At 38.3% G+C, this 13,368-nt stretch overlaps 1 protein-coding gene across 4 annotated transcripts in view; it reads right to left on the reverse strand.

Moving 5' to 3' along the window:
- Nucleotides 1-13,368, reverse strand: part of CEP126 (centrosomal protein 126) — an 81,661-nt gene extending 68,293 nt beyond the window's left edge. For all 4 annotated transcript variants that reach the window (XM_080642320.1, XM_080642322.1, XM_080642321.1 and 1 more), the window contains exons 1-2: nt 12,944-13,368; nt 7,622-7,741 (exon numbers count right to left, since the gene is read on the reverse strand). In XM_080642320.1, coding sequence (XP_080498446.1) covers nt 7,622-7,741; nt 12,944-13,071 — 248 coding nt within the window. In that variant the 5' untranslated portion in view covers nt 13,072-13,368. The remainder of the gene's footprint in view (nt 1-7,621; nt 7,742-12,943) is intronic.

The following is a 13,368-nucleotide window of genomic DNA, read 5'->3' on the forward strand; positions in this document are numbered from 1 at the left end:
TAAAAAGATAAGCTTTAGCACAGGAGAAAATATTTGCAAACCACTTATCTGACAAAGGACTAGAATATATAGAACTATGAAAACTCAACTGTAAAAAAGCAAATAATTTAACTAGAAAATGGATAAAAGATGTTAAGAGAAATTTCATTAAAAGAGAATAGGCAGATGGCAAATAAGTACATGAAAAAATATTCTGTTTCACTAACCATTGGGGAAATGAACGTTAAAACCATAATGAGGTATTACTGCACACTAATAAGAATGGTTAAAATAAAAAATAGACAACACTAATGCTAGTGAAGATTAGAAAACCAGATCGCTCTTATACTGCTGGTGATTTCAGTCACACTGAAAAACATTTTGGCATTTTCTTACAACACTAAACATACCACCATTGTATTCTTGGTTATCCCAGAGATACAAAACCTTGTGTTCACACAAAAACCTATCCATGAATCTTTATAGCAGCTTTATTCACAGGAACCCCAAACTGGAAATTACCCAGATGTCCTTCAATGAGCAAATGGTTAAATAACTATGGTCCATCTCTATCATGGATTAAAACTCAACAATAAAAAGAAATGAACTACTGCCTGGCCAGTGTGGCTCAGTGGTTGAGCATTGACCTATGAACCAGAAGGTCACAGTTTGATTCCCAGTCAGGGCACATGCCTGGGTTGTGGGCTCCATCCCCAGTAGGGGGCATGCAGGAGGCAGGCAATCAATGGTTCTCTTATCATTGATGTTTCTATCTCTCTCTCCCTCTCCCTTCATCTCTGAAATAAAAAATATATTTAAGGAGAGAGAGAGAAAAAAAGAAATAACTACCTGGATGAATCCCAGGGAATTGTGTTGAGTGAGAAAAGTCAATCTGAAAGGTTACATACAGTATAATCCCATTTATATAACACTCTAGAAATGAGAACAGATTAGTGATTTCCAGGGGACTGGTGTGGGAGGGAAGTAGGTTTGGCTATAAAAGGACAACGTGCTGGTGATGGAAATGTACTGTATCTTGACTATGTATAAATGTCATCATCTGGTTGTGAGACTGAGCTATAGGTTTTGCAAGATTTTACCATTCTGAAACATTGAATAAAGGGTATTATGGGATCTTACCATATTATTTTTTAAAAACTGCATGTGAATCTACAATTATCTTAAAACAAAGAGTTTAATTTAAAAAAAATTACAGCTAATGGAGAAAAATTTAAAATTATTTAAAATTGATATTAGAGACAGGAAGGGAGAGAGAGGAGGTGGAGGAGGAGGAGATAGAGAGAGAGAGAGAGAGGGAAAGAGAGAGAGAGAGAAAAACTTGGACGTGAGAAACATCACTTGGTTGCCTCCTGCTGCACATGCCCTGAATGGGGATTGAACCTGCAAGCTAGCTATGTGCCCTCACCGGAAATTAAACTGGCCACCTTTTTGGTGCACAGGATGCTGCCCCAATAAACTGGCCAGGACAGAGGGAGAAGAATTCACCAAGCATACCTGTCAGAGGCTGCTATTGTAAACTAAAAAAGCTTAACAGCTCAAGGGCAAGACAATACTAGTAATATAGCAGAGTAGAATATTTGATCCTCACAATAATGAGTATTAGTGTATGAAGAAAAGATCAAACTACATTTATCATTATCTGTATGAAAGATTACAGAAATATACATTGTAATTTAGATTTATATTAAAATGTTAAAATAAAGTTTGTATAATTTATAAGTATTCCATTTATGATAATGCTGTTCATGTACCACCCATAATTGATCTTTGACTCCTTTTGACTCTACCTACTCAAACGCAACTCTACCTCAGATCACTGTAACAGCTTTTTGCCTCTTCTCTTTGCCTATAGCCTGTGCTTCAAGTCATCCTCCACCTCGTTGCTATAATGAGCTAAAATATAAATCTTATCATGACACTTCTATTTTACTATTTCAACAGAATCTCAGAGTCCTAAGGATAGAGTTTAATTTGTTTAGATTGGGCAAAAAAGTTTTTTTTTTTAATTGAAATGTCTCCTACCAACTCTATAGCTTCATCTCTTCTTCTACATTTTTCTGTGCCTAAGTTACATAAAACTTTTCTCTTATATTTTATAGCATTAAGCTTTTTTAATTATTCTCTTTGCTTAAAACATATTTACTCCTCATTTTCCCTGGTTACCTAATAACCTTTATTATTCCTTGTCTTATAGAGAATAAAATATGCTTCCATAGTACCTTGCAAGCGACTCTATCAGAGTATTTATTGCATATCATTGCATTCTTTTATTACTTTACTTTGAGAGCAGGAACCATGCATTTTATTTTTATTCTCCAGTATTTTAAACCCAGTAAAAGTTGAGTAAATATTTTAATTGGTTAATGAGAACTTCCAAATATACTAAATTTCTTTAATATATTATCAATAATATACTCACAGATATTTAAACCTACTGATATCTAAATTTATTTGAATCTATTTATACCATATCTTCATTTATGGGGGTTTGACAAATATGACTTATTGTTTAAAGTATAATTCCTTCCTATTAATTATAAGGGTACCTTTTTTTCCTGCTTTAGGAGCAACTCCAAACTCTGTCATTCTCACTAGTAGGTAATGCAGCTATCCCCTACTTCATGTTCACAAAATAATTCATTTCATGATTCTCTAGGTAGTTTTTTATGCCTTTAGGATTATTTAAAGGAATCTTTCTTATATATTTTAGTGATTCTTCCCAAGTGCTTGTCCCTCATCTATTATTTGGTAGTGTTTCCTCTTCTTTTTTGGGGCTATTTTTCCTATTCTGACCTTTTCTCTCTTATTCTGTCAGTTAGTTACACAGAAATTTTTCTGATTATCTGTATATGCTTATATGATATTGTTTAAAAAATATATGAAGGCTCCTTTTGGAATTTTTACTTCTTAAAATTTATTACAATATCTTTTCTTCATGAAATCACATTTAATCTATTGCCATTTCTAAAGTTTAATAGTAAAATAAAATATTTTTCCATGATATTATGTTTAATCATTGGTAATCAACTATGTTTATTGAATTAATAAATGCCTGTTCATTTATTTACCAAGAGATAGTTCTAAAATTGAAAATTAAAAACAATGTAGGAATATTTGCCTTCTTAAGTAAGCCCTGAGCATTCCTGGTGCTAGGCTGGATTTAGATATCCAAAACCCACTTCCCCACACCATGGGTAACAAGACAACTCAAACAAGTCTTGTTGCAGTGAGGGGGCAGCTGCTGTCGGCCAAGTCTGTCTGTTACCTGGGTCCCGATTTGAACTGGTCATGTGAAGCGAAGCAGCCATGGGGGCAGGAGACCTCCCTCAGAAGGGGTGAGGGTTCAGGCCCCTGCAAAGTTGGGGGGGTGAGGGTCTGTGCTCTACCCCTGTTGACCCCCAAGTTCTCTCCTGAGGGCCCCTCTGCGACTGTGCCTGTCTTAGGTTGTTCCTTCCCTGAGGAATCTTACCCGTCTCTGGCTAACCAGCCATCCTCCGGGGCCAAGCAGGGTGATGTGAGGTTCAGTTCTGTCTCCTTGGTAGCCTATGCCCCCGTGGCCTCCACGCCCAGCACCTGACTTGGGATCCCCTCCCCTGCTGGCGGGGCCCCGACACTAACCACATATCTTGGGGAACCCAGGTTTCTTCTCCAGGGAGGGCCCAGCTCACCCCACTGGGCGAGAGACAGATTCATGGTACCAGCCATCACGAGGCTTCAATCTCAGCATGAACAGAAAGCACAGGCAACAGCTGTGAAGGCAAATAATCCTTTCCACTAATATTTACAGGGTAAAATAAAATTGTTGTTAGAGTATTAAATTTGACAGTAAAATAGTAGTCAAGTTCTCAGACTAATTTAAACTGGCTAAGTGAAATAAGCGAATATTCTAGAAAAATTAATGATACTGGACAAAAAGCTGTTCCTAAAGTGTTAACTAAAATTTTTATTGGTAGTTCATCTCATGGTAAAATTGTGTAACATGTAATGAACCTAAAGCAGTCATATTTTAGTGCAAAAAATTAAAATTTAAAAGCTATCAAGACTACATTATAAAATTTCCAAAAGCCTCCTAATATTTAAATCAAAAAAGGGGGAATAGTAGAAGAATATCATGTAAGGAAAAATATCCTGTAAGTAAATTACATCTAGAAAATTTTTACTTTAGAAAATTAACTTTCATTTGTAATGCTAACAGCAAGACACCCATGAAAAACACACATGGTGTCAAAACAAGCCAAAGGAAAATCGTTTGGGCAAAAAATGAAAAAGGATCCCAAGTCAAATTTATAGAAAAGATTCCTTTATTAACTTTTGGTCGAGAATATGTTTGTATATTTTCAGAAAACACCTCCAAGACCATGTGGATTCCTGCAACAGAGAGGAATTGACAGGACTGCTCCAGCCATGAAGACAGAAGAGAAACAGTCCAGAGATGGAAGACGCTGACGACGCCTTGCCATACTAGCAGTCAGCAGCTGTGCGTCGCTTCAGGTTGCCCAGGACCAAACCAGAGAGGGTCAGACCTGCATTACCACCATTTGTCCACCATCCAGAACTGAAATATCATTGCTGACATGTACACATAAGGAACTGTTTGACATTGAAATTGGGACTCAAAAGAACTGTTGGCCCAGAAAGAAACTCACTACAGACTGATTCATTTGCCTCCCAGCATAACCATTACTGCTTGTCTCATTTTCGGTTCTTATAAGTGTATTTCTAGTATCACATGATCTCACTTATCTAGGGGAAATAATGAACAACATAAACTGATGAACAAAAACAGACCTGGAGACAGGGAAGCATCGATCAGACTGTCAAACCTCAGAGGGAAGGTAGGGGAGGGTGGGGGTAAGGGGGGAGAGATCAACCAAAGGACTTGTATGCATGCATATAAGCCTAACCAGTGGTCACGGACAACAGGGGGGTGGAGGCATGCATGGGGAGGGGTTTGGGATGGGAGTGGGGGGATGAGGACAAATATGTGATATCTTAATCAATAAAGAAATTAATAAAAAAGGAAAAAAAAACAATGTAGGAAATAAATTAGTTTATTTCTTTCATGTGCATGTGTATCTTCAAATCACTTGGTCTACAAAGCTACTTGGTCTAGAAAGTTACTTGCGGATGTGCTCCAGCAAACTAATGATATAGGACAAAATGAAAAAAGGAATGCTATGGGAGGCAAGAAACTGTGGCTCCAACTCTTAAGAGCAATAAAGGGAAGTCCCAGGATGCCAGTGTGCATTAGGCCTAAAAGGTAACCAGTACCTATTGATGAAGGGAAGAGGTCTTAAAGGGAAACAAAAGACTTCATTGTATAGACACTGAATACGAGAATGGAAAACATGAGAATATGGTAAAAACATACAAGAAAAAATACTGGCAAATAAAAAAGCAAAGAAGGAGTAAAAAAAATCAAATGAGTGAGATTTTTTTTTTTTTTAGCAATTAATGGAAATAAAGCACTTGGTACTATGAACATTTTCCTTTGAATACTAATAGGGATAGCATTAACAATGTCAAAGTATATCTGACAAATAATGAAAGTAGACTGTCTCTAGAAAAAAATACTTTAAAAATCCCCCAACAAATTGGCGACCATAATGTGAGTGGACAGTATGAACTTAGATGATGTAAAGCATAAATGGATAGATAATAGTAAGGCCAAAAAGACCATAATGATACATATTTTAAAATTCATTAGTGTATACATAATTTGACCCCCTTTATAAAAGGTGAAATATAGAGACAAATGACTAATGTTTAAAAAAGAAAAATTTTTTAAAAATATATTTTTTATTGATCTCAGAGATGAAAGAAGAGAGAGAAACATCAATAATGAGAGAGAATCATTGAATGGCTGCCTCCTGCATGCCCCCCTACTGGGGATCAAGTCCAAAACCCAGGCATGTGCCCTGACGGGGAATTGCACTGTGACCTACTGGTTCATAGGTCCACTCAACCACTGTGCCACACTGGCCAGGCTAAAAAAGAAATTTTGATGTCTTTACATAGCATTGTAGTATAACTGAAAAATAACAAATAATGAAATTGTACTGGAAAATGTTCTGTCTTTTAGAATTTTAAATCAGTATTTACCACATCAAAATTTATATAAATGTTTGATGAGAGAAGACAGGTAGGAAGTTTAAAGATCAAATCCAGCCTGGCTGGTGTGGCTCAGTGGTTGAGTGTCAACCCATGGACCAGGGAGTCATGGTTCGATTCCTGGTCAGGGCATATGCCCGAGCTGCAGTCTCGATCCCCAGGAGTGGGTGTGCAGAGCATCCAATTGATGATCCTCTCTCATCATTGATGTTTTTATCTCTCCCTCTCCCTTCCTCTCTCTGAAATCAATAAAAACATTTTTAAATAAAAAAATCAAATCCACATATAAAGTCTGCTATTTCACAGAGCAAGTCAACTATTAGAAAACACAATGGACAAATGTTAATTTATTAATCAATGAAATAAATACGCTTAATAGGAAAGAAGCACTATGTGACAGAACCATGATAATTACTTTTACTAGTATATGTGTTCTCAACTATTCCTCTATAATATTACCCTTTTTGTCCTACATAACAACCCCTTGAAATAGATGGTATTAATTCAAATAATAAATGAGAAACTGAGACTTAAAGAGATTAAATAACTTCCTCTAACTCAAGAAGCTAGGACTTTAACCTAGATCTCTGACTCCAAAGCCCATGACCCTTTTATTAATCTTTATTGAACATTTATCATGCACCTTTTGTAGGTTTCAGGAGCTAAAAGGAGAAAAACAGAAGCACACAAATACAAAACAAAAACAATTTTTATTAAATAATTTTAAGTACACCAGATAATGAAAAAGTTAATAGACAAAGAAACATATGCCAGAAAAACAAATTATAGGCAAACAATTTTGTATTCCCGAAATGAGACTTGAAACATATACTTAATGATGTAGTTAATAAACTCCAGTGCTTTTCTGCCATTTGCGTATTGTAGGAATATAGAGAAGGTAGCAAAAACAATAATAAAAAATGGCTTACTTACTATATGTTAAGAAAATCCAATAATTCAAACAAATTTTGAAAAATGTTAAGCAGTGATTGGATGGTTTTACTTTACTTTCCAGCTTATACTAGAAAACTCTTTTGTGGCAGTCATTTATAAAATTCTTTTATCACATTTCCACCATTATATTTCTGACTGGATGAATGAGAATAGCTCTTACAGAAAAAGTATATAGAAGTGAATAATTAAAATAAAATTATATTCTATTAGAGACTAAATACTAATTGGTAATCTTTTAATTTATCATGAAATTATATAAAAATAAAGAATACATTTTATAGTCATTTTAAGAAGTACATATGATACTGTAATCAGAAGTTCTATGACAAGAAAAGATGATTATGGTCAGAGTCAGCAATCTAGATATTACACCACCAGGTTTGTGCTTTAGGCAGAAAAACAATTATGAAATGTACAAAGCCACCTAAATCTTGATCAATGTTTTACAGATAAAGCATTATCATGACTTAGGCTCATAAAATGCTACAAAGTAGAGGAATTATTATTTTATAAAGACTTTGAATTTCTACACTCTGAATAAAATACAATTACTTACTTTTTTCTCCTGTTTGACTCCACAAAATATTTACGTGCTCGATTTCGAAATATTTTTTGTTGCTGCAGTAATATTTGGCGCTCTTCTTCTAAATTTTTCTCTAGATGGATTTTCAGATCTCTAATGATAAATAAAGTTAAGGAGATGGTTTATGTTTTTAGTGGGTGAGCGTCAATGCTATATGATAAATACAATTACAGCCTCATACTAACGACATCATGATTTTTTTGTGGAACAATTAGTATGTGTACACATTAATGTCAGTATATGACCAGCAAATTTTTTATGTAAAAAAAAATTCTGACTTGGTATTAGAATTGAAGATAGATCTCGCTTTCCCTGAGGGAGAGGGGTGTGGGATCACTTTCAGACATCATGAGCTCAGATAAGGAGACTGCATATCATTTCATTTATTAAACAGCTGTTTGAGTGATGATGAACAAATTACTATCTTAGGCATATATGTAGGAAAATGAAGGTTATATTTTACTAATAGATAGTATCCTATCTAATAAACAGGAAATATACTAATTAACTATCACTCCGTCACAAAGATGGCTGCACCCACAGCTGAGGCCAAGTTCCCATAAGGAGCCTTAACAAGCAATCAGCAGGGACCTGAGGCTACGCCCTCCCCCCCACCCCCGGCCCTGTGGGGCTTGACAGGGGACCTCAGGCCGCACCCCCCACCCCAGCACCGAGCCAGGGGACCTGAGGCTGCGCCCCCCTGCCTGGCAGGGCTTGACAGGGGACCTCAAGGTGCACCCCCAGTGCTGGGTCAGGGGAACTCAGGCTGCGCCCCCCACCCAGGGGGGACCTGAAGCTGCACTCCCCTGCTGATGGGGCTTGACAGGGGACCTGAGGCTGTTCCCCCGTCCTGGTGCCAGGCTGGGGGACCTGAGGCTGCACCCCCCCTGCCTGGCGGGGCTTGACAGAGGACCTCAAGGCACACCCACCACCCCGGTCTGGGCTGGGGGACCTCAGGCCATGCCCCCTGTCCTGGCACCGGGCCAGGGGACCTGAGGCTACATTCCCTGCCTGGAGGGGCTTGACAAGGGTGGGACTAGCCAGGTCTGGATCTATCCCAATGGGGGGGGGGGCAGCCGGGTCTGGATCTCATGCAATTTTGAGGTGCATGTGGGTGGGTGGGGACTTGACTCTGGGTCCTGTGGTGTGCCCCAGACTCTGACAGGAGGAAGGTTTTCATATACATTTTACTAATTTTCTTTCATCTCTGACACTTCTATTATAGAGAAAGGGCAAATAGCAATATTAAATTATTTCCTCTAATTAATCCCCTTTTAATGTGCACAAATTTCGTGCACTGGGCCACTAGTATGAATTATACTTTTCAGTGGATTTCAGGATACTTTCAGTATTAATATTATAAAAACTTTATTATATATTTCAAAACAATCATGTTTATTTGAACTTTTGGGTGTTTGAAACTTTGCTAATGAGAGCTTATTAGTTTTCAATGATATTGCTATTTAACCATCTTTATACCATTGAAAATAATATATTTTTTCTTCATTATAAAATTTTGCACCACCTCAACACAAACATATACCCACACACACACACACACACACACTTGAAGTTTCTCTTTAAGGATTTATAAAAATGAAACAAAAGGGAAGGACATCTTGTTCTTTGCTAGCACAGAAATACCTAACGACTTACCTTGTTCTCTAATATAGTATTTTATTAGAAGGAGTCAGACTTCAACAAGACAGCTAACTACTGAAAGTCACAACAAGGTAGTGGAGGAAAGTGCTAGCTCCTTTCAGGGCACACAAGAGCAACAGGAAGGGGGCTCAGGGGGAGAAGTTGCTTTGGCTTGGGTGAAGCAAGCCAATTCTGTTCTCTGTTGAATAAGTTTGAGACCTCATCATAAGAACTTAAAGAAAATCACAAATGTAATGTTTCTAAGGTTCTGACAATTACATATATTCTTAAATTTAATCAAAGGACTCTCTCCATATATCCATGTATAAATATTTTTTATATATACATATAAAAAGTGTATTATGAACACAATTTTGCCTGCTAAATTATAAAGAATGCTGCTGCCTTTGCATTTTTTCAAAGTATGCTCTTCAAGTTTAGAAAATATTAGATGGGTGGCTAAACTTTTGTTTTTGCTATAATCTGTAATATATAGGTAAAATATTTCCATAAGAATCACTGTTAAATACCTGTTCAAAGGAAAATAATTTTATATACTTAACATTAAAAAACAAATCAACCAAGAATTATATGGGTTGTAGAATTAATTAACACATAATAATTTAAAAACATAATCTAATCTACTCCACTTCAGCCTCATCTCTCCCTCTCCCAATTTAGTCTTTCTCCAATTGGAGCTCATTTACGGTTATTTTAAATATGTTACCATAAAAACAACTATGTATCTTACAACCTATATTACTGCCAAATTTATTAGAGCTTCCTGATTAAACCTTTTTCTTCTCTGTAACCCCTTCCATTGCCTTGGCTCTCGCATTCTAAATCTCTTGCCTGGACTCACTCAGTAATCTTCTAACTCATCTCTTTACTTCTAAACTTGTCATCCTGCCGGCCTGCGTGGCTCAGTGGTTGAGCGTTGGCCCTATGAATCAGGAGGTCCTGGTGTGATTCCCGGTCAGGGCACATACCTGGGTTTCGGGCTCAATCCCCAGTAGGGGGTGTGCAGGAGGCAGCCAATTGATGATTCTCATCCATGTTTCTATCCTTGTCACCCTTCCTTTGAAACTCCATTAAGCTAGCTAATTGCAAATCTGATTAGTTTTTTCATTCTTTGTTACTCTCCAAAAGTTCCTATCATCTTTATGACAAATTCCAAATTTCTTGGAATAGAAAGCTTTCTATAATTTCAACATTATTCCTCAGTAGTTCCCTGCATGAATCCTATGTCCAACCACACAAGGATACTTATGAACAGAACATGCCATGATATATCATGCCATTATCTCTTAGAACATGTTTGGCTAACTCATCTTTTCAGGGTGCAAAGAACCAAGGATGTTAGTGAGAGAATCAAGAATAGGGTATAAATTGGGTAGAGAAGAAAGAGAGACAAAGAGGGTCTAGGACAGCCTTGGGCAAACTACGGTCCGCGGGCTGGATCCGGCTGTTCTAACCGGTTCTCTTGCTCTCCCCTCAGCTCCTTTACTTTGAATTTATATTAGTTCACACAAACACTCCATCCATGCTTTTGTTCTGGCCCTCTGGTCCAGTTTAAGAACCCATTGTGGCCCTCGAGTCACAAAGTTTGCCCACCCCTGGTCTAGGATAAAAATGGAAGGGAAAGAGAGTGGAGATACTTATGAGGGAAAAAAAGAAGCACAGTGTGAAGGGGACATGAGACAATTCACTTCAGCTAATTATAATTAGAATGCATTTAGAGTCAAGAAATTTTGACAAATAGAAAGCTGGATGTCTTTCAGTACTGACTTCATATTTGAAAATTACATGTAGAAATTTTACCAAATTTTTTTAAGATGACAGGTTTTTCATTTTTTTCTCATTTAGTCATTCATTCAAATAAATGTGAGCATTACAGACACTAAGAAAATCCAAATTAATATTTATAAAAGATGCTTAAGTGTTTCTTTCATTAGTAACATGATATTCTTGATTTAGTGTCAGTCTTTATTATATTAAAAAAGAATTCCTTTATTCCAATTTAAATATATATACACACTATGTATTTTATATACACTAGCAAAATACATATGTAGGTACATGTTTATATATGTATGTGTGTATATATACATACTAGCAAATGTTAATTGGGTTTCGTCAAAGCCCCTTGGGCATCTATTAAAATGATCATTTATAGCTTTTAAAATTTTAACCATATGATATAAATATATTTAGTATTTAAGTATATTTTTAGTAACATGATGTCTTTAAGAAAGCCATCATTACAATTCTGGAATTAAGTCTTTCTGGTTTTGTTCATTTGAGGTACTGCTGAATTTCTATAATATATGTTTCAACATTCATGCTACATAAAATTAAAATAATTCAGTCTACGGCCATTTCATTAATGAAAATGATGGAACTATACACTCTGTCAATGAGTCATTTACAATGCTTCCCTAGTTTTAGAGATAAATTAGGGTCAGTGTAATAGGAGTTTAGTGTTCAAGAAAATACAATGTCAAGGGGTCAGAATCAAATCCCTGCTGAAAACAATGCTGCTTATTCCAGAATACATCTTTGAGAGGGCTGATTTTGGGGAGTAGCAAAGCAAAAGCCAAAATGATTAGGGTGAATAGTGAAGAGATAAGAGGAACTAGAAGGTGCTACTGCAGGCTACCATTTTCAGAACTTAGTCAAAGAAAGACAGAAGGGTAGAAGCGCGAGGAAAGCACGATCAGAGGAGAGGTGTTTTAATAAAGATGAAGCTCTGTACATATGCCTTCCGCACTAGATTTTTATCCCCGGGACCTAGAACAGAGTCTGCAAAGAGCAGGCACTAAGTTAAACGTGTCAACTTGCTAAATTTGCAACATCCCATAGTAGTGGGAGACAACGTGGGTAATACGGGGTTAACTTGAAAAGAGAAGACACGCCACTTTCTGACAAAAAGAATGATGATTATGCAACACTATCACCGCCAACCAAGTCCTTTGAGAGTACAACAGTTAAATGCTAATTAAAGGAATAAACACGACTTACATATTTTGAAAATAAAACTCTCTATTTTCTACAATGCAACCAACAGCCACCTCGCAGGTGGAAGGTCAGAGATAATCCAGCAGGAAGCACCCGGCGCTGGGCTTCTCCAGCTCTCTCCGCTGTCGCTCGGACAACGGACGGGGCAGGGGATGGAAAACAAAACAAAACACCCCACGGAGCATCTCTGGTAAATGAATTAGCGGCGTGTTAGGGTGACTGTTAAAACACGCAGCATAGCAAAACATTTTACTTATTTGTGGAATTCTTCTCTCCAAGTAGCATGATGAATCAGGAGAATACCATGAAGTAAAGGACATATGGCGTAATTCTAGAAGGCAAGAAAACAATCTCCACAGCACATACAGTGTCTGTATTTTAAAATTCGCCACAATTTTACACCCAAGTTGACGAATGGGGCGGGAGAACAAGGCGGCGGGGGAAGCGGTCACAGGACAAAACGGTATAATTTCAGGTCTAAGGGGGTGCAACGACGGAGCTAAAGCAAATGTCCGCACTGGGATGACTGCTAGTTTCTATCACCTAGCGTCCCTGGTAAAGGGAATCGAACGGGAAAAAAGATGGGCCCGCTTCCAACACGCTACCCCGGTGGCCGCGGCTGGGAAGGAAGGATACAGGTAAGCGCCAGGTCGGCGACGCCCGTCGCCCAACCGAGGGTCGAGGGGACCTCCGTCGCGGGCGTCCGAGGATTCGGCGCCCAGGCTCGCGACCGCGCTCCGGGCTCCCGACCTCCCGGTCAGCATCCTTCACCTCCGCGTCGCCTTTGGGCTCGCCCCTAGCGCCGCCCTCATGGCCGCTCCGGCCTCTCCACCTCTTTCTCCTCGGCCCCTCCCTACACTCGGCCACTCAGGTCCCGAGTCACGGGCGAGGAAGGGTGGCCCGTGGCGGCTCTGGTTCGCGCTCAGCGGCTCTGGTGGCTGTGGTGGCGACGGCGGCTGCGGCGGCAAACTTTTCTAGCAACCGGAGAGGTGGTGACAGCGACCCCGTAGCCGCCGCCATCTTGACAACCAACCGACGCGGCGTCCTTCGCGACAGAAACC

This window comes from Plecotus auritus (assembly GCF_963455305.1).
Source record: "Plecotus auritus genome assembly, chromosome: 9".
Classification (NCBI taxonomy): domain Eukaryota; kingdom Metazoa; phylum Chordata; class Mammalia; order Chiroptera; family Vespertilionidae; genus Plecotus; species Plecotus auritus.